Genomic DNA, 22,806 nt, shown 5'->3' on the forward strand with positions numbered 1-22,806 from the left:
ATGTGTCACAGTTTGTTTAGTCAACTGTCTGTTGATGGACATTTTGGCTGTTTCCATCTCTTGGTAATTGTTAATAATATTGCTATAAACATTGGTGTGTAAATGTCCATTTGTGTCCTTGGCCTCGTGTCCTTTGAGTAGAGACAGCATATAGATGGGTCCTGTTTTTTAATCCATTCTGCCAGACTATGTCTTTTGATTGGAGAGTTTAATCCATTAACATTCAGGGTTATTACTGCATGGGTAGTACTTTCTTCTACTATTTTGCCTTCTGGATTTTATATGTCATATCTAATTTTCCTTCTTTTTACCTTTACTCATAGTCTTCCTTTCTACACTCTTCTCCACACCTCTCTCTTCTGTCTTCGTATCTGTCTCTAGTGTTCCCTTTAGTATTTCTTGCAGAGCTGGTCTCTTGGTCACATTCTCTCAGTGATTTTTTGTCTGAAAATGTTCTAATTTCTCCCTCATTTTTGAAGGACAGTTTTGCTGGATATAGAATTATTGGTTGGCAGTTTTTCTCTTTTAATAATTTAAATATATTATCCCACTGTCTTCTCGCCTCCATGGTTTCTGCTGAGAGGTCTGCGCATAGTCTTATTGGGCTTCCCTTGTATGTGATGGATTGCTTTTCTCTTGCTGCTTTCAGGATCCTCTCTTTCTCTTTGACCTCTGACATTCTGATTATTAAATGTCTTGGAGTATGTCTATTTGGATCTATTCTCTTTGTGGTACGCTGCACTTCTTGGATCTGTAATTTTAAGTCTTTCATAAGAGTTGGGAAATTTTCAGTGATAATTTCCTCCGTTAGTTTTTCTCCTCCTTTTCCCTTCTCTTCTCCTTCTGGGACACCCACAACACGTATATTCGTGCACTTCATATTGTCTTTCAATTCCCTGAGTCCCTGCTCATATTTTTCCATTTTTTTTCCTATAGTTTCTGTTTCTTGTCGGATTTCAGATGTTCCATCCTCCAGTTTTGAAATCCTATGTTCTGTCTCTCGAAATCTACCATTGTAGGTTTCCATTGTTTTTTTCATCTCTTCTACTGTGTCTTTCATTCCCATAAGTTCTGTGATTTGTTTTTTCAGACTTTCAGTTTCTTCTTTTTGTTCTTTCCTTGCCTTCTTTATATCCTCCCTCAATTCATTGATTTGGTTTTTGATGAGGTTTTCCATGTCTGTTCGTACATTCTGAATTAATTGTTTCAGCTCCTGTATGTCATTTGAATTGTTGGTTTGTTCCTTTGACTGGGCCATATTTTCAGTTTTCCTAGTGTGATTTGTTATTTTTTGCTGGCATCTAGGCATTTAATTACCTTAATTCGTTTATTCTGGAGATTGCTTTCACTTCTTTTATCTAGGGTTTTCTTGCTGGATGAATTTGTTGTCTATCTGTTCTTTGACAGTCCGTTCAGCTTTATCTGGTCCTTTAACTTAAGTTTTGTTTAGCAGAGGAGAATTTTTCAGTTCTTGTTTTCTTGTTTCTTGCCCTGCTTATGTGGTGCCTTCCCCCCCCCACACACACTTAGGAGGGTCTACTTAGATATTATAGACCCCAGCCAGATTTTCCCAGACCAATCTGGCCTCCTATCAGGAGGAAAGAGTCACCTGCATCGGTTTTCCCTGAGGGTGAGACCCTGCAGGTTGAAAGACTTTCCTGTGAAATCTCTGGACTCTGTTTTTCTTATCCTGCCCTGTGTGTGGCACTTGTCTGACTGCAGGTCCCACCAGCATAAGATGATGCAGTACCTTTAATTTTGGCAGACTCTCCCTGCTGGGGTGTGGTGGAGACAGAGGAGAGGTTGTAGGCTGGTTTTAATGGCTTCAAATTACCAAGCCCTGGTGTCTGAATTCCTTGATGGAGGGATTCCACCTGAGTTGGGCTTCACCCCTCCCCTGGGGAAGGCACAGGCTCCAGATAAGCCCCCAAAAGAGCTCACTTCTGGGGCAGTTGCAGCCTGAAAAGTCCTGCCACTGTATCCAGAGGCAGTCAAGCCTTTGTAGATACACAGCCACAAAAACCTCTGTTTCCTTCTTCTCCCCCCCCCCCTTTTTCTGTCAGTCCTGCCCCCTTGGCGCCGGGGCAAAAATGAGCAACCTCCGCTTTGATCAGGTTCACCTAAGCTGGGGGCCTATTTTTAGTAGTCAGAATTTGTTAATTAGTTCCCCAATTGGCGTTTGATTGTGCCCAGTCCCTGCTGCTGGTAAAGTCCTTTCCTTTCCCCTCTGGGAAGCAGTCTGTGGGGGAGGGGCGCTGGCCGCTGCAGCTTTGGGAACTCACGGTTCTGGGGGGTGCTCGCAGCCGGTCCAGCTGGTCCAGACTGGGATACGCTGTGTGTCTGGTCACTGACGTGGCCCCAGGAGCTGTTCTGTACTGTTTCTGGTTATTTAGTAGTTGTTCTGGAGGACGAACTACAACGTGCACGTTGTTAAGCCGCCATCTTGACCCGGAAGTCCTAAAACATGGCTTTTCTAGGGGGCATACATCCTTTTAAACCAGCACAAATAGCCTCCTAAATTGTACCAGATATACTATTTAATATTGAAAGGATCATATATTCAATTGTACTGAAAATTAGTAGCCTAAATTAGAACTAGGTTATTTTACACAATTTCTGGTCTGTATGTATTTTGCATTAAAATTCTCACTTGCTTGGCATATATCTGATTACTTGATTGTGTTTAGTTATTTCCATCAGGCTTTTTCCTGTAGCTCTTTTAATTCTTATATTTCATTCTAGTTGACATTTCAGCATAACATCAATTAACCGGATTTACCCATTATTCTAGTTTGCTAGCTGCCAGAATGCAATATACCAGAAACAGAATGACTTTTAAAGAGGGAAATTTAATAAGTTACTAATTTATAATTCTAAAGCTGAGAAAAATGTCCCAGTTAAAGCAAGTCTATAGAAATGTCCAATTTAAGGCATCCAGGGAAAGATACCTTGGTTCAAGAAGGCCAATGAAGTTCAGGGTTTCTTTCTCAAGTGAGAAGACACATGACAGACATAGTCAGGGCTTCTCTCTCAGCTGGAAGGGCACATGGTGAACACCGTGTCATCTGCTAGCTTTCTCTCCTGGCTTCCGGTTTCATGAAGCTCCCTGGGAGGAGTTTTCCTTCTTCATCTCCAAAGTTCGCTGACTGGTTCTCACTGATTCTCTCTGCTTCTCATCGCTATGTCATTCTTCTTTGCTCTTTCTGAATCTCTCATTCTCCAAAATGTTTCCTCTCAGTCAAGACCCACCCAAATGGGTGGAGACACATCTCCCCTAATCCAGTTTAACAACCACTCTTGATTGGGTTACATCTCCAAGGAGATGATCTAATTACATACAGTATTGAATAAGGATTATTCTGCCTTTATGAAATGGGATTTTGGTTAAAACATGGCTTTTCTAGGGGACATACTTCCTTTCAAACCAGCACACCCATTATAGTAATTTTTGTTGTCTTACACAAGTGAAGTTACCCCAGGTAGAGCTTTATTGAAATGTATTTAGAGACTGAAATACTTTTGATGTAATTAAATTGCTTTTTCTAAAGACCTCACACTATTTCCCACAATCTTTATGAAATTCTTCTGCCACTGAACAGTTGAAGCAATTGTTCCTCCAAACCACAGAACATTTCAGCTTCCTGTTTAGCTATGATTCTATAAAATGGCTTTCCTCATTCCTAAATAGGAGCTGCTAACTGAAAGTCAGTTGGTTGGCTGATTTCATCAAAGCAGACTTATAGGGTTGCCATGTTGAATTTTGTGCTTATTTTTCTTGGTCTGTCTGAATTTAAATTTTACCCCCTTCCTCTGCAAAAAGTTGAAGGAATAAAATGGCTAGGAATATGATGAAAACTTAAAAAGGAACATTATATTTTATCACACTGAAGACTTCTATTTATGACACAACAGTATGGAGGAAGCCTTAGATCAAGGCAAGGCATTGCTGACAGAGTCAGAGAAGGGACCAGCTTAGACTGCAGCAGGAAACCCTTTGATTTGGCACTCTGAGGCAGACCTTAGATGCTTGAATCTATGCTTTGATGAACCTAGTGACCTTTAGTATTCATGGAGATTAATTTTGTTCCATGTTTTTTCTTCTTTTGCTGTTCTCTGTATATGTTCTTTTAATGGTTATCCTAGATATTTTAGCATGCACACATAATAAAGTCTAAAATCAGTTTCTGTCTCTTCCCAAATATTGCAAGGACCTAGAATGCATTATCTTTGTTCATTCCCTTCCCAATTTATGGGCTCTTGTCAAGTATTTTAACTATGTACTTTAACCTTACAAATTAGACATCTCTATTATTTTATACAATCAGTGTATATATTTACCCTTGTATTTATCATATTTTTACTTACCATTCCATCTTGCATTGAGAATCTTCTCTCTAGGGTCTTTTCTCCTCTGCTTTAAGTACCTTCCTTTAAGATCTCCATTAGTGAGGGTCTCTTCTTTCAGTTCTTGTTTGTCTGAAAATGTCTTTATTGCTTTCTCACATAGGGTTTAGAATACTAGGTTTAGAGTTATTTTCTTTTAGTACATCGAAGATAATGACATTGTCTTCTAGCTCCTCTTGTTGCTATTTTTTAGTTGGCTGTCCATCTAATTGCAGTACCTTTGTAAGTGATCTGTTTTTATCTCTGGCCTTTGAGATTTTATAATTTCATTATAATATGTCTGTTCTAGTTTGCTACCTGCTGGAATGCAATATACCAGAAACAGAATGGCTTTTAAAAAAGGGGAATTTGATAAGTTGCTAGTTTACAGTTCTAAGGCCAAGAAAATATCCTAATTAAAACAAGTCTATATAGATGTCCAATCAGAGGCATCCAGGGAAAGATACCTTGGTTCAAGAAGGCCGATGAAATTCAGGGTTTCTCTCTCAAGTGGAAGGCAGATGGCGAACACAGTTTCTGTCTCATCTGGAAAGGCACATGGCAAATATGTTGTCATCTGCTAGCTTTCTCTCCTGGTTTCCTGTTTCATGAAGCTCCCCGGGAGGCATTTTCCTTCTTCATCTCCAAAGGTTGCTGGCTGGTGGACTCTGCTTCTCGTGGCTATGCTGTTCTTCTCTGGCTCTCTCTGAATCTCTTTCATTCTCTGAAATGTTTCCTCTTTTATAGGACTCCAGAAATTTATCAAGACCCACCCACATGTCGTCACCTAATCCAGCTTAAACAATCACTCGATTAAATCACATCTCCAGGGAGATGATCTGATTACAGTTTCAAATATACAGTATTGAATAGGGATTATTCTGCCTTTATGGAATGGGATTTAGATTAAAACATGGCTTTTCTAGGGGACATACATCCTTTCAAACCAGCACAGTATCTAAGGATAGATTTCTGTTTTTACTTGAGATTTTTCTGCTTCCTTTGTGTGAAGTTTTGTGTCTTTCAGCAACTCTGGTAAATTTTCTATTTATATCCCTTCACATATGGCCTCTTCCCTATTCTCTCTATTTTCTCTTTCCAGATTTCTGATAAAATGTAATATACTAGACTTTCTCATTCTATCTCTTATATCTTCTGTATATTTTCCATATCTGCGTCTCTTTCTGCACTGTTTTCTGGGTAATTTATTCATTTCTGTCTTTCTGTTCATATATTCACCCTTTAGCTATGTCTAATCTGGTCTTAATTTTTTCATTAAATACTTAATTTTAGTTATAAACTTTTATTTTTAGAAGTACTTTTGTTTTATTCAAATTTGATTGTTTGTTTTAACATTTTTTATTGTGAAATATAACATATATACAAAAAAGTGATAAGTTTCAAAATACGTTTTAACAAGTAGTTATAGAACAAAATTCAAAGTAGAGTATGGGTTACAGTTCCACAATTTCAGATATTTCTTTCTAGCTACTCTAAGACACTGGAGACTAAAAAAAAAAATCGGTGTAATGATTCAGTAGTCATACTCAATTGTTAAATCCTGTCTTCTCCATTACAACTCCTCCTTCTCCTTTGATCCTTCTCCCAATCTTTAGAGATATTTGGGTAATGACCATTCTGACATCTTCATGTTGAAAAGAGGTGTGAACATTATGGGTAGAGGGATGCAACTGGCCAGTGATCTTGGAGAGACTGGTAACTTTGGGTTTCAGGACTTACCTGGCCAAGGAACCATCTGGAGATTTTAGGTTTCTGAAAAATAAACTTAGTGAGTGAAACTTTTATAGAGTCTCAGATAGAGCCCTGGGTTTTCTTTAGGTTTTACAGGAATACTGTTAGTTGGGACTTGGCATACCATGGCAATTATCAATAGCTAGCTGAACCTTGCATAAGAGTAACCTCCAGAATAACCTCTCTACTCTGTTTGAAATCTCTTAGCCACTGGTACCTTATTTGTTACATTTCTTTTAGTCAAGAAGACACTGTTGCTCCCACAGTGGCAGGGCCAGGCTCATCCCTGGGAGTCATATCCCACATTGCCAGGGAGACTTACATCCCTGGACATAATGTCCCTTGTAGGGGGAGGGTAAAGATTTTTCTTGCAGAGCTGGGTTGAGGTGGGGGGTGTGTGTGTCATATCTGAGCAGCAAGAGAGGTTCTCTGGAAGTAACTCTTAGGCAGAATTATACGTAGGCTTAGTGTTTTAATCTGCCAAAGCTGCCAGAATGCAATATTCCAGAGATGGATTGGCTTTTAATAAGGGGATTTATTTAGTTAAAAATATGTAATTCTTAAAGGCTGTTAACTTTCATCTGAGATTCTCTGTTACATGGGAAAGCACACAGTAATGTCTGCTGGCCTTCTCTCGTGGCTTCTGGGTTCTGGGTTTCAGCAGCTTCCTGGGGGTGATTCTCTTCTGCAACTCCAGACGTCTAGGCTGAGCTGCGAGTGCTGAGATGAGGTATGCTGAGCTGCTGAGCTCTCTTCTGACCTCTCTCTTTTTTTATTTAAGAAAAAAAAATTTTTTAGTGTATTTTATTTTTTTAACTTTTTTTATTAATTAAAAAAAAAATTAGCAAACAAAACATTAAGAGATCATTCCATTCTGCATATACAATCAGTAATTCTTAATATCATCACATAGTTGCATATTCATTATTTCTTAGAACATTTGCATCGATTTAGAAAAAGAAATAAAAAGATAACAGAAAAAGAAATAAAATGATAACAGAGAAAAAAAAAGATTATACATACTATACCCCTTATCCCTTGCTTTCATTTACCACTAGGATTTCAAACTAAATTTATTTTAACATTTATTCCCCCTATTATGTATTTTTATTCCATATGTTCTACTCTTCTGTTGATATAGTAGCTAAAAGGACATCAGACACAAGGTTTTCACATTCACAGAGTCTCATTGTGAAAGCTATATCATTGTTTAATCATCATCAAGAAACATGGCTACTGGAACACAGCTCTACATTTTCAGGCAGTTCCCTCCAGCCTCTCCACTACATCTTGAACAACGAGGTGATATCTACTTAATACATAAGCATAACCTCCAGGATAACCTCTCAACTCTGTTTGGAATCTCTCAGCCACTGACACTTTATTTTGTCTCATTTCTCTCTTCCCCCTTTTGGTCGAGAAGGTTTTCTCAATCCCCTGATGCTGCGTCTCAGCTCATTCTGGGGGTTTTCTCAATCCTTTGATGCTGAGTCTCAGCTCATTCCAGGATTTCTGTCCCACGTTGCCAGGAAGGTCCACACCCCTGGGAGTCATGCCCCACGTAGACAGGGGGAGGTAGTAAGTTTGCTTCTTGTGTTGGCTTGGCCTCTCTCTTTAAGCCTCCAGCTAATTAAATTAAACCTCACTCATTGTGGAAGACACTCGCCTTAACCAACCACAAATGTAGTCAGCCATAGATGAATTTCACATACTGATGATTCAGGGCAACAGAAATAGAACAACAGGGCATTATCATCTGGCCAAGTTGACACCTGAATCTAACTACCATTTAGCTTCTTCATTACAGAAATAAGTTTAATGAGAACAAACTTCAAGATCAAGGGTTTGGCCTGCTGACTTGGGAGTTCCTAATGTTTGAGAGGGTATCAAGGATTTTCCAGGTGGGAAAGTTTAATAGTTCCATATTTTTTCTCCAGTCCCTCAAGAAACTTTTCCAGTACTTTTTCTTTTTTTGCATGGGAGGCACGGGGAATCGAACCCAGGTCTCCGGCATGATAAGTGAGAACTTTGCCTGCTGAGTCATCGCGGCATACCCAATACTTTTTAAGTCTCTGCCCAACGTACTCTGGAATCCATCTGGGTATTACATTAAGCTATAGAGAATTGGAAGACCTTGTAAGAATTGTCCCAATTCTAGGCTTCATGTGGCTAGTTTGTTTAACTGAACTGGGCAGACAAGTTAAGTTAGATTGTGTGCTACCTAAAAAAAAATTTAGGTTTTGGACAAAATAAACCTCTTGTTCTTTGGCTTCATACAGTAGGGGAAGTTCTAAAATACAGACAATATCATCCTTTACCCTTTATTCTGATTTACCTTAGTCCCAATCAGATTGACTTCATTCTTATCTTTAATTGAAAGCTGACCTGTTTATCGGTGTCTTTAACAGTTGCTGTATGTAGGAATGCTGACTTTCAGAGCTGCAGAACTCCCAACTCTGAGTTTAGGTATCACACAGGTACCCAGAGTTCCAGGGAAATACCAGGTTAGTACACAAATATAGCATAGCATCTCAGAATTTAGAAACGATACTTAAAGCTCAGGAGTAAATGTGACTGTTGTAAGAGCCTATAACCTAGGCCCCAATTTTCTTATAAATATTTTCTAAAAGAGACCATACAATATTTGGCCTTTTGTTTCTGGCTTATTTTGCTCAACATAATGTCCTCATGGTTCATTCACCTTGTTACATGCCTTGTACATAATATTCCATCATATGTACCCACCACAGTTCGCTCTTCTGCTTCTTAGTCAGTGTACCTTTTGGCCCTCTCCATCCATTGGATATTCTGAATAATGTTGCCATAAACATCAGTGTGCAAATGTCTATTCAAGTCCTGCTTTCAGTTCTTTCGAATATAATCCCAGTAATAGGATTGCTTACTCATTTGGCGACCCTGTATTTGGCCTCCTGTAGATCCACTACATTTTCCCCCAGAGGGGATTGCTGATTGGGTTATTTTTATAGTCTCTTTTTCCCTGCTAATATTTTCAAGCCTCTCTTTTTTCTCTTTAACATATTACATATTTATTTTATATTCTCCGCCTGATCATTTCAGAGTCAGAAGTCTTTGCAGTGCTGATCTAGCCGTGTTGTGTTTCTGCTGGTTCTCATTCATAGTGCCTTATTTACTTATATGTTTATTGATTTTTGACAGTGAGTTTGTTTTACTTGGGACTTGTAGGAATTTTTTTGAGGACTGGGTAGAGTTTGATTCTTCCAGAGAAGATTTATATTTGCACCTGACAGTCACCTGGGGTATTACCAATCCTGGACTATCTTAAATTATGTTATTTGCTTGAGGTTTGGGGACCACACAGATAGTGCAAATTTAGGCTACAGACTTTTATGGGGCCAGTTTGTAGTTTTGAAGTCTCAAGGGAAGTCCCCCACCCTCCTTCCACCTAGTGCCAAAGTCAAGATAGGTATGTTTCCTTACTGTCCCCTTCTGTGCACTGGCTTTACTTTACCTTTTACTGATGGTGTAGTCCTTTGGGATCCTGGTTTTATGCAGAAGTCTTCTATTAGATTACCTAACAGATCTAGGATCCTATTGTGGGTGGATCCTATTGTCTTCTGTATGGCTGGCAGCTTTCAGAACTGAAGTTTAATGTCATCACAGTTCTACAGTTATCATAAGGGTAAAAACTGCCTTTGATGCCCCCTTTAACTCTCAGAATTCCTGCGTTTAGTTTGTTTTCGGCCTCTGCAGTTCCTTTATTGCCACTCAGGGATGCATTTAAAAAGATGGTCTTGGGCGGGTCACTGTGGCCCAGCAGGCAGAGTTCTCACCTGTCATGCCAGAGATCCGGGTTTGATTCCTGGTACCTGCCCATGCAAACAAAACAAAACGAAACAAAAAAGATTGTCTTTATTTTATCTGTTCTTTTCCTTGTTTTCACTGCTGCTTTTCCTAGGTTATCTCTTCTGATATGCTTCTAGAAAAGGAAATTCCTTTGTAAAATTATAACGTGGTCTTTTCTTCAAACTCAATTTCTTAGTAAACATCTTCTTGCCTGAGATACTTAGGTATTCCTGTAATTGATCACAATGAGAAAGACCTTTAAGCACCTATTACGTGCCAAGGACTGTGTTAAGCTTAATTAAGGAAGATTTAAGGAGATGGAAGAGACCTCTTGAAAGCTCTACAAAAGAAAGAGGAAGCAATGGGTAAACATAGGGCATTTGTTGGGCTGTTGGCCCCTGCCCCACTTCCACCAGAATAACCTGACTTTTATTGATTTATATATTAGGATTTTGAGTAAGATTTTGAATGATAAAAAGCTTTTGCTGTTGGGAAAAAAAGTCAATCATTAGTCCAGTTTAAAGTAAAATAAAAAGGATGAGTGAGGATGAGTGACTTTTCTAAGACTTTTTTTTCCGAGCAGTGCTCCTCCCATTATGCTAAGCATTCATCTCATTAATCATTTTTTGGAAGCTTGGCAGCCAGAGGCCCGTCAGACCCGGGAAATATTCTTATTCTCAAAGCTGAAAGCACAGAGAGAATATGAACATCAAAACAAATAGGGGACCCATTTCCCAGAGAAGTTTTCTTGCATTATTATTCCTGCCATTAACAGAGCTATAGGAAGTGGTGATTAACAAACAGAACAATCTAACTGGCAGTCTACATGTCCCCAGTAGGGTTTTTGTTTATTTTGTTTGAGTTACGTTGGCCAACATGGAAGTGCTTTCTTGAGATTCTTTTCTATATAGTTGAATCCAGACAGCTTTGAACTATAGCACACATTATAGGCAAAATTATCATGCAGTGCCAGGGAACTCTAGATTTTTAAAAATAGAGGACTTTTCTGCTCAGCCGGCAGTATTTTCCCCTGTAGTCAGACAACGTAGATGGATGGATTGATTGGGAGATGGGGGCTAGAGGCCACTGCTGTAGAGCTGGAGAATGTGGGGAAGGATGGGAAGGTATGAGGAAAATGAAGGGTTCTCAGAGGTAAGGGACAGATCAATCTAAAAGTGTTTCATAATTCTTGAAATAATGGGGTATCCTAGGCTTCTCAGATGGGGATTATGGAAATGAATCCCTTTCTTCAGGAAACTTTCAGTAACTTAGTGTTAACCAGTTGTGTTATGCCCACCAGTGCCATGTACACCTAAAGTGTACTGGGTTACTTTCAGTATTCAACCTAATAAGGTTACTTGTCATGCTTATGTTTAAGTCATGTGAAATATTCAAATTCTCTACAGGTTTACTTTTTCCTTGTTTGTGAAAGAGCTCTGTCCTTTTCTTTCTGCTATGGGTACTTGATTCCCCTGTAAATGAATGGGTAAGATGTCTTAAAGCCTGTTTTTTGCAGCATCACATTGCTGTCAAGATATATTGCTTTTGGTTACAATAACTCTAGCAAGGCTCTTTAACACAGTAACCATTGATTTGAAGATACCCTCCGCATTTAGTGGTATAACACTTTTATTTTTGTTTTTTTTCCGTCAGGATTCTTGGACTCCAGAGTTAAAGTTGAAGTTGGAAAAGTTTTTGGCTTTAATTTTCAAAGCTAATAACACACCAAAGCTCTTAACGCTGTATGTATCCTTTTGAAGCAGAGAGATTGCCTACTATTTTTAGAGCTGAATTATTTAGAGTTGCACACTGGCTCCGGTTGCCCCATAAACAGGGAAAATTCGTAAGGATACTTGAATACAAGGTGAGTGCTGTATTAATGGGAGGATGTGCTGAGGCCTGAACAGGTCAGCTTCTATGGTATCAGGTCTCTGAAAGTTGGCTAGGGCCTTCTTTTTATGTCATGTGCTTAGAAGCTTCTTGGTCAGAAAAAAATCTGTCTTCTTGGGAAAGAATCCTTGAAATAATTGTCCTATGTCGTAAGAAGATCAGTCAACCATTTTTTTTTTCAGTTTTTTTTTTATTAATTAAAGAAAAAAAGAAATTAACACAACATTTAGAAATCATTCCATTCTACATATGCAATCAGTAATTCTTAACATCATCACATAGATGCATGATCATCATTTCTTAGTACATTTGCATCGATTTAGGAAAAGAACTAGCAAAACAACAGAAAAAGATATAGAATGTTAATATAGAGAAAAAAATAAAAATAATAATAGTAAAAAAAAAGACAAACAAACAAACAAACAAAAAAAAACCTGTAGTTCAGATGCAGCTTCATTCAGTGTTTTAACATGATTACTTTACAATTAGGTATTATTGTGCTGTCCATTTTTGAGTTTTTGTATCTAGTCCTGTTGCACAGTCTGTATCCCTTCAGCTCCAATTACCCATTATCTTACCCTGTTTCTAATTCCTGCTGGTCTCTGTTACCAATGACATATTCCAAGTTTATTCTCGAATGTCAGTTCACATCAGTGGGACCATACAGTATTTATCCTTTATTTTTTGGCTAGACTCACTCAGCATAATGTTGTCTAGGTCCATCCATGTTATTATATGCTTCATAAGTTTATTCTGTCTTAAAGCTGCATAATATTCCATCGTATGTATATACCACAGTTTGTTTAGCCACTTGTCTGTTGATGGACATTTTGGCTGTTTCCATCTCTTTACAATTGTAAATAACGCTGCTATAAACATTGGTGTGCAAATGTCCATTTGTGTTTTTGCCCTTAAGTCCTTTGAGTAGATACCTAGCAATGGTATTGCTGGGTCATATGGCAATTCTATATTCAGTTTTTTGAGGAACCGCCAAACTGCCTTCCACAGTGGTTGCACCATTTGACATTACCACCAACAGTGGATAAGTGTGCCTCTTTCTCCGCATCCTCTCCAGCACTTGTCATTTTCTGTTTTGTTGATAATGGCCATTCTGGTGGGTGTGAGATGATATCTCATTGTGGTTTTGATTTACATTTCTCTAATGGCCAGGGACATTGAGCATATGTTCATGTGCCTTTTGGCCATTTGTATTTCCTCTTCTGATAGGTGTCTGTTCCAGTCTTTTTCCCATTTTGTAATTGGGTTGGCTGTCTTTTTGTTGTTGAGTTGAACAATCTCTTTATAAATTCTGGATACTAGACCTTTATCTGATATGTCATTTCCAAATATTGTCTCCCATTGTGTAGGCTGTCTTTCTACTTTCTTGATGAAGTTCTTTGATGCACAAAAGTGTTTAATTTTTTTTTAATTTTTTTTATTTTATTAATTAATGGAAAAAAAAAAAAAGAAATTAACCCAACATTTAGAAAACATACCATTCTACATATGCAATCAGTAATTCTTAACATCATCACATAGATGCATGATCATCATTTCTTAGTACATTTGCATCGGTTTAGAAGAACTAGCGGCACACCAGACAAAGATGTAGAATGTTAATATAGAGAAAAGAAATAAAAGTAATAATAATAGTAAAAAACAAACAAACAAACAAACAAACAAAGCCTATAGCTCAGATGCAGCTTCATTCAGTGTTTTAACATGATTACTTTACAATTAGGTATTATTGTGCTGTCCATTTTTGAGTTTTTATATCTAGTCCTGTTGCACAGTCTGTATCTCTTCAGCTCCAATTACCCATTATCTTACCCTGTTTCTACCTCCTGCTGGACTCTGTTACCAATGACATATTCCAAGTTTATTCTCAAATGTCAGTTCACATCAGTGGGATCATACAGTATTTGTCCTTTAGTTTTTGGCTGGACTCACTCAGCATAATGTTCTCTAGGTCCATCCATGTTATTACATGCTTCATCAGTTTATCCTGTCTTAAAGCTGCATAATATTCCATTGTATGTATATACCACAGTTTGTTTAGCCATTCTGTTGATGGACATTTTGGCTGTTTCCATCTCTTTGCAATTGTAAATAACCCTGCTATAAACATTGGTGTGCAAATGTCCGTTTGTGTCTTTGCCCTTAAGTCCTTTGAGTAGATACCCAGCAATGGTATTGCTGGGTCGTATGGCAATTCTATATTCAGCTTTTTGAGGAACCGCCAAACTGCCTTCCACAGTGGTTGCACCATTTGACATTCCCACCAACAGTGGATAAGTGTGCCTCTTTCTCCGCATCCTCTCCAGCACTTGTCGTTTTCTGTTTTGTTGATAATGGCCATTCTGGTGGGTGTGAGATGATATCTCATTGTGGTTTTGATTTACATTTCTCTAATGGCCAGGGACATTGAGCATCTCTTCATGTGCCTTTTGGCCATTTGTATTTCCTCTTCTGGTAGGTGTCTATTCAAGTCTTTTTCCCATTTTGTACTTGGGTTGGGTGTCTTTTTGTTGTTGAGTTGAACAATCTCTTTATAAATTCTGGATACTAGACCTTTATCTGATATGTCATTTCCAAATATTATCTCCCGTTGTGTAGGCTGTCTTTCTACTTTCTTGATGAAGTTCTTTGATGCACAAAAGTGTTTAATTTTGAGGAGCTCCCATTTATTTATTTCCTTCTTCAGTGCTCTTGCTTTAGGTTTAAGGTTCATAAAACCACCTCCAATTGTAAGTTTCGTAAGATATCTCCCTACATTTTACTCTAACTGTTTTATGGTCTTAGACCTAATGTTTAGATCTTTGATCCATTTTGAGTTAACTTTTGTATAGGGTGTGAGAGATGGGTCTTCTTTCATTCTTTTGCATATGGATATCCAGTTCTCTAGGCACCATTTATTGAAGAGACTGTTCTGTCCCAGGTGAGTTGGCTTGACTGCCTTATCAAAGATCAAATGTCCGTAGATGAGAGGGTCTATATCTGAGCACTCTATTCGATTCCATTGGTCGATATATCTATCTTTATGCCAATACCATGCTGTTTTGACCACTGTGGCTTCATAATATGCCTTAAAGTCCGGCAGCGCGAGACCTCCAGCTTCGTTTTTTTTCCTCAAGATGTTTTTTGCAATTCGGGGCACCCTGCCCTTCCAGATAAATTTGCTTATTGGTTTTTCTATTTCTGAAAAGTAAGTTGTTGGGATTTTGTTTGGTATTGCATTGAATTTGTAGATCAATTTAGGTAGGATTTGACATCTTAACTATATTTAGTCTTCCAATCCATGAACACGGTATGCCCTTCCATCTATTTAGGTCTTCTGTGATTTCCTTTAGCAGTTTTTTGTAGTTTTCTTTATATAAGTTTTTTGTCTCTTTAGTTAAATTTATTCCTAGGTATTTTATTCTTTTAGTTGCAATTGTAAATGGGATTCGTTTCTTGATTTCCCCCTCGGCTTGTTCATTACTAGTGTATAGAAATGCTACAGATTTTTGAATGTTGATCTTGTAACCTGCTACTTTGCTGTACTCATTTATTAGCTCTAGTAGTTTTGTTGTGGATTTTTCCGGGTTTTCGACGTGTAGTATCATATCGTCTGCAAACAGTGATAGTTTTACTTCTTCCTTTCCAATTTTGATGCCTTGTATTTCTTTTTCTTGTCTAATTGCTCTGGCTAGAACCTCCAACACAATGTTGAATAATAGTGGTGATAGTGAACATCCTTGTCTTGTTCCTGATCTTAGGGGGAAAGTTTTCAATTTTTCCCCATTAAGGATGATATTAGCTGTGGGTTTTTCATATATTCCCTCTATCATTTTAAGGAAGTTCCCTTGTATTCCTATCTTTTGAAGTGTTTTCAACAGGAAAGGATGTTGAATCTTGTCAAATGCCTTCTCTGCATCAATTGAGATGATCATGTGATTTTTCTGCTTTGATTTGTTGATATGGTGTATTACATTAATTAATTTTCTGATGTTGAACCATCCTTGCATACCTGGGATGAATCCTACTTGGTCATGATGTATAATTCTTTTAATGTGTTGTTGGATACGATTTGCTAGAATTTTATTGAGGATTTTTGCATCTGTATTCATTACAGAGATTGGTCTGTAGTTTTCTTTTTTTGTAATATCTTTGCCTGGTTTTGGTATGAGGGTGATGTTGGCTTCATAGAATGAATTAGGTAGTTTTCCCTCCACTTCGATTGTTTTGAAGAGTTTGAGGAAAGTTGGTACTAATTCTTTCCGGAATGTTTGATAGAATTCACATGTGAAGCCGTCTGGTCCTGGACTTTTCTTTTTAGAAAGCTTTTGAATGACTAATTCAGTTTCTTTACTTGTGATTGGTTTGTTGAGGTCATCTATTTCTTCTTGAGTCAAAGTTGGTTGTTCATGTCTTTCCAGGAACCCGTCCATTTCATCTAAATTGTTGTATTTATTAGCGTAAAGTTGTTCATAGTATCCTGTTATTACCTCCTTTATTTCTGTGAGGTCAGTAGTTATGTGTCCTCTTCCATTTCTGAGCTTATTTATTTGCATCCTCTCTCTTCTTCTTTTTGTCAATCTTGCTAAGGGCCCATCAATCTTATTGATTTTCTCATAGAACCAACTTCTGGTCTTATTGATTTTCTCTATTGTTTTCATGTTTTCAATTTCATTTATTTCTGCTCTAATCTTTGTTATTTCTTTCCTTTTGCTTGCTTTGGGATTAGTTTGCTGTTCTTTCTCCAGTTCTTCCAAGTGGACAGTTAATTCCTGCATTTTTGCCTTTTCTTCTTTTCTGATAAAGGCATTCTGATAAAGGCAATAAATTTCCCTCTTAGCACTGCTTTTGCTGCGTCCCATAAGTTTTGATATGTTGTGTTTTCATTTTCATTCGCCTCGAGGTATTTACTAATTTCTCTTGCAATTTCTTCTTTGACCCACTTGTTGTTTAAGAGTGTGTTGTTGAGCCTCCATGTATTTGTGAATTTTCTGGCACTCTGCCTATATTGATTTCCAACTTCATTCCTTTATGATCCGAGAAAGTGTTGTGTATGATTTCAATCTGTTTAAATTTGTTAAGACTTGCTTTGTGACCCAGCATATGGTCTATCTTTGAGAATGATCCATGAGCACTTGAGAAAAAGGTGTATCCTGGTGTTGTGGGATTTAATGTCCTATAAATGTCTGTTAAGTCTAGCTCGTTTATAGTAATATTCAGATTCTCTATTTCTTTATTGATCCTCTGTCTAGATGTTCTGTCCATTGATGAGAGTGGGGAATTGAAGTCTCCAACTATTATGGTATTTGTGTCTATTTCCTTTTTCAGTGTTTGCAGTGTATTCCTCACGTATTTTGGGGCATTCTGGTTCGGTGCGTAAATATTTATGATTGTTATGTCTTCTTGTTTAATTGTTCCTTTTATTAGTATATAGTGTCCTTCTTTGTCTCTTTTAACTGTTTTACATTTGAAGTCTAACTTGTTGGATATTAGTATAGCCACTCCTGCTATTTTCTGGTTGTTATTTGCATGAAATATCTTTTCCCAACCTTTCACTTTCAACCTATGTTTATCTTTGGGTCTAAGATGTGTTTCCTGTAGACAGCATATAGAAGGATCCTGTTTTTTAATCCATTCTGCCATTCTATGTCTTTTGATTGGGGAATTCAGTCCATTAACATTTAGTGTTATTATTGTTTGGATAATATTTTCCTCTACCATTTTGTCTTTTGTATTATATATATCATATCTGACTTTCCTTCTTTCTACACTCTTCTCCATACCTCTCTCTTCTGTCTTTTCGGTTCTGACTCTAGTGCTCCCTTTAGTATTTCTTGCAGAGCTGGTCTCTTGGTCACAAATTCTCTCAGTGACTTTTTGTCTGAGAATGTTTTAATTTCTCCCTCATTTTTGAAGGACAATTTTGCTGGATATAGGAGTCTTGTTTGGCAGTTTTTCTCTTTTAGTAATTTAAATATATCATCCCACTGTCTTCTAGCCTCCATGGTTTCTGCTGAGAAATCTACACATAGTCTTATTGGGTTTCCCTTGTATGTGATGGATTGTTTTTCTCTCGCTGCTTTCAAGATCCTCTCTTTCTCTTTGACCTCTGACATTCTAACTAGTAAGTGTCTTGGAGAACGCCTATTTGGGTCTAATCTCTTTGGGGTGCGCTGCACTTCTTGGATCTGTAATTTTAGGTCTTTCATAAGAGTTGGGAAATTTTCAGTGAAAATTTCTTCCATTAGTTTTTCTCCTCCTTTTCCCTTCTCTTCTCCTTCTGGGACACCCACAACACGTATATTTGTGCGGTTCAAATTGTCCTCCAGTTCCTGATCCCCTGTTCAAATTTTTCCATTCTTTTCCCTATAGTATCTGTTTCTTTTTGCAATTCAGATGTTCCATCCTCCAATTCACTAATTCTAGCTTCTGTCTCTTTAAATCTGTCATTGTAGGTATCCATTGTTTTTTCCATCTTTTCTACTTTAACCTTCACTTCCATAAGCTCTGTGATTTGTTTTTTCAGTTTTTCTATTTCTTCTTTTTGTTCAGCCCATGTCTTCTTCATGTCCTCCCTCAATTTATCGATTTCGTTTTTGAAGAGGTTTTCCATTTCTGTTCGTATATTCAGCATTAGTTGATCAGCTCCTGTATCTCATTTGAACTATTGGTTTGTTCCTTTGGCTGGGCCATATTTTCAATTTTCTGAGCGTGATCCGTTATCTTCTGCTGGCGTCTGGACATTTAGTCAGATTTCCCTGGGTGTTGGACCCAACAGGTTGAAAGATTTTTCTGTGAAATCTCTGGGTTCTGTTTTTCTTATCCTGCCCAGTAGGTGGTGCTCGTGGCACACGTTTGTCTGCGGGTCCCACCAGTAAAAGGTGCTGTGGGTTCTCTAACTTTGGAAAACTCTCGCCCTGGGGGAGGTTCGCCAGCCGAAGTGGCTTGGGAGAGTGCCAGCTGGCCCGGGGATCCGAACGCGGGGAGGGTCGCCGGCCGCCGCAGCCCAGGAGAGCGCCCGTCCGAATCTCCTAGTCGGCCCGGGGCGCCAAGCATGGCGGGAGGGTTCCCGCTGCCGCGGCGCATAAGAGTGCACCGTTCACAGCCGGACCAGAAAGTCACGTGTTTGGAAGGGATCCCGGTCACCGTTCTCGGCGGCCTGGGGATCTCCGATCCAATTCTCCCAGTTGGTCCGGGGGGGGCCGCGCGTGGTGGGGGGCGCTAGCCACCGCGGCTTGAGGGAACCACCTGTCCAATTGTCCCAGCTGGCCCGGGAAGGAGGAAGGGAGGGACTCCGGCCGCTTGCCGCCCCGGCCCGGGGAAGCCCGCGCCCCTCAGCGATCTCACTGGAGCGGGTTCTCTCAGCCAGTCAGCCGTTCCAGGATGGAGTACGCTGTCTTTTTGATCTCTGTCGTGGCTCCAGGAGCTGTTCTGTATCGTTTCTACTCCCCTAGTAGCTGTTCTGGAGGAGGAACTAAGATCCGCGCGTCTTACCAAGCCGCCATCTTCTCCGGAAATCTCTGAAGTGTATTTTATCTTTATATGGTTTATTTGCAAGAACATTTTCCTAATAACATCACAGCATATATGTGCACCTTTCTTTTCTTTTATTTTAGTAAATGATGGTGTAACATTTTTACTCTATGTTCTAGTTGGCTCGCTGCAGGAATGCAGTATACCAGAAACAATGGCTTTTAAAAAGGGTAATTTAATCAGCTGCTAGTTTACAGTTCCAAGGCTGAGAAAATGTCCCAATTAAAACAAGTCTATAGAAATGTCCAATGGAAGGCATCCAGGGAAAGATACCTTAGTTCAAGAAGGCCGATGAAGTTCAGGGTTTCTCTCTCAAGTGATAAGGCACATGGTGAACACAGTCAGAGTTTCTCATCTGGAAAGGCAACATGGTGAACATGGTCAGGCTTCCTCTCTCTCATCTGGAAGAGGACATGGTGAACACGATGTCATCTGCTAGCTTCTTCTCCTGGCTTCCTGATTCATGAAGCTCCCTGGGAGGCATTTTCCTTCTTCATCTTCAAAGGTCTCTGTCTGGTGGACTCTGCTTCTCGTGGCTATGTCGATCTTCTCTGCTCTCCCTGAATCTCCTTCATTCTCCAAAATGTTTCCTTTTTTATAGGACTTTAGAAACTAATCAAGACCCACCCAGATGCGTGGAGACACATCTCTACATAGTCCAGTTTAGCAGCCACTCGTGATTAAATCACATCTCCAGGGAGATGATCTGATTATAGTTTCAAACATACAGTATTGAATGGGGATTATTCTACCTTTATGAAATGGGATTTTGACTAAAACATGGCTTTTCTAGGGTACATACATCCTTTCAAACCAGCACACTCTATACTGACAAATGGAGGTATTTTTCTTAAAAACTATGAGAGACTGAGAGCTTAGTCATTGGGTGTTGTAGCTTATAAACATGAAATCTTACAGACTTAAGGTTTCAGTTTGACAGAAGTGTGATATATATATATATATATAAAACTTGTACCATGGATCAAATAAATGGTAACTTTACTTCAGCTGAAAGTGAATTGCATTAGCAGCTGGATGGTAATTGTATTGTGTTTCTTTGAGCAAAAAGAAATACTTAATAATCTAAATATTTTTAACCCAAATGCCATGACACATTGAGGAGTTTTTAAAAACCAGACCATGGTGTCCTTAATGTGAAGTTGACACTTCTGATTTCTCAATACCAAATGTCACATTAAAGTATTTGTTATTTATTTTTTGTTTCACTGAAAATGATTGCATTCTAACTTTTGTGGCCTACCACATTTGTTAATTTTTAATTTTTATTGATATATATTATATATTCACATGTAATGTAATCATCCAAAGTATGCAATCAGTGGTTCACAGTATCATCATATGACTTTTTGTGTGTGTGTGAAGAATAACATATACAAAAAAGCAAGAAATTTCAAACTGCATTGCAATGATTAGTTGTAGAACAGATTTCATAGTTTGGTATAGACTACAATTCCACAATTTTAGATTTTACTTCTAGCTGCTCTAAGATGCTTGACACTAAAAGAAATATCATGATTCAGCACTCATACTCATTAGTTAAACCCTTCCTTCTCTGTATAACTCCACCATCACCTTTGATCTTTCTCTGTAGGGGTATTTGGGCTATGCCCATTCTCACTCTTTCATGTTGAAAGGGGCTGTGAATAATAAATAAAATAAGTGACCTTCAGTGGAGGAGGATTTAAAAAAATTTTTTTTCTAAAATAGACATTAAATTGCTGTGTAAGGTACTAATGTTTGTAGTTCTTTACACTATCTAGAGACTTTAAAAATTTATGAATATTTATACAAAAAAATTATGTTAAGGCGAGTGCTCTTCATCACTTTAGAAAGTGGCATAATTTAATGAAAGATCAAATAGCATTTTTTGGTAGTGTCTTCTCATATCTGTTGTGTTTGCCTTGTACATTTTTAAATTCACTTTGGAGTGACGGTTTGTCCAAATTCTTAGATGAGGAACATTTTAAAACAAAGTGGATTGATGCTTTTAAGTTAATCAGGTGATTAATAAATAGGTGGTTTCTACATTCAAAAAAGAAAAACCAGATTGTTTCTTCAAAAGGTTAAAAATTAAGTTACCATATGGCCTAGCAAATCCATTCTATTCCAGGAGAAATGAAAACACGTTCTCACAGAAACTTGTACACAAAAGTTCACAACATTATTCATATTGCAAAAAAAGTGTACCAATTATCCATCAGCTGATGAATGGATAAACAAAATGTGGTCTGTTCATACAATGGAATATCCTCTGGCAACATGAATGAAATTCAGATACATGCTACAACATGGATAAAAGCATTATGCTGAGTGAAAGAAGCCAGACACCAAAGGTGTCACCTGTGGTATGATTTCATTGATATGAAATGTCCAGAATAGGCAAATCCATAGAGCCAGGAGGTGAATTAGTGGTTGCCTGGGGCTGAGGGGAGGGGCAAGTAGGAATAACTGCTAATGGGTACTAAGTTTCTTTTGGGGGTGATGAAAAGGACTGTGGTGATGGTTGTGCAACTCTGTGAATAGACTAAAAAACTATAGAAATATACACTTTAAATGGATGAATTATATAGTATATGAATTATATCTCCACAAAACTGTTAAAATAAAACAAGACAAGCCTGGTTAAGTAATTTGCCTTCAGTCCTGCAGCCAGAGGTGTGGGAGCTGAGATTTCTGAGTCTGCAGTCTTAACCATGACATTATGCTATTCTTATCCCAATCTCACTTGCTTTAGGATAAAGCTTTAGAGTTAAAGAGTATGAACTTAGATTTGCGTTTCTAGCAGACCATTTGGCAGCAGCAAGGAAGGGCTTTTGAAAAAAAGGAGGCCGGTTAGGAAGCTGCTGAGATAGTGCAGAACTTGAACTCACAGAAATAATTGAGATGGAGAGAAGAGGGTTTATTTGGAAGAGAGTTATTCAAATATTGAGAAGTCACTAACTGTCTTGGCTATTTATAGCAACACTTAGCAGCTGGTTCCACTGTCTTGAGAATTCTATTTTACCATGCTGAGGTTCTTTCTCAAATTGGCCATGCAGTGGGAGAACTCTGAGTATCCTGAATGGCTGTTTTCCTGAACTTCTTTCTCATTCCAGAGGGAGAATGGACAAAGTAACAAAGGTATATTATCTAGAATAAAATGTGTATAAGGACTACTTTGCCATCTCAAATTTCTAGTAGTGAGCTGGGGACTGAAATAAAATTCATGGACTTGGCAAATGAGGGCTTTAAAAATCACAGTGTTGGGGCGGGCCGCGGTGGCTCAGCGGGCAAAGTGCTTGCCTGCTATGCCGGAGGACCTCGGTTCGATTCCCGGCCCCAGCCCATGTAACAAATACGGAGAAACAGAATACAATAAAACAAGAAAATGTTTCCCTTTCTTCCTTCCTTCCTTCCTTCTATCCT

General features: G+C 38.4%; 1 protein-coding gene across 2 annotated transcripts in view; it reads left to right on the plus strand.

The window, feature by feature from the left end:
• Positions 1-22,806, plus strand: part of ARMC9 (armadillo repeat containing 9) — a 161,924-nt gene that overhangs the window by 28,696 nt on the left and 110,422 nt on the right. The window contains exons 7-9 of one of the 2 annotated variants that reach the window (XM_077155412.1): positions 8,544-8,639; positions 11,614-11,706; positions 22,497-22,521. In XM_077155412.1, coding sequence (XP_077011527.1) covers positions 8,544-8,639; positions 11,614-11,706; positions 22,497-22,521 — 214 coding nt within the window. The remainder of the gene's footprint in view (positions 1-8,543; positions 8,640-11,613; positions 11,707-22,496; positions 22,522-22,806) is intronic. The other variant, XM_077155413.1, reaches the window with a different exon arrangement.

The sequence above is a fragment of the Tamandua tetradactyla genome, chromosome 3 (genome assembly GCF_023851605.1).
Source record: "Tamandua tetradactyla isolate mTamTet1 chromosome 3, mTamTet1.pri, whole genome shotgun sequence".
NCBI classification, from domain to species: domain Eukaryota; kingdom Metazoa; phylum Chordata; class Mammalia; order Pilosa; family Myrmecophagidae; genus Tamandua; species Tamandua tetradactyla.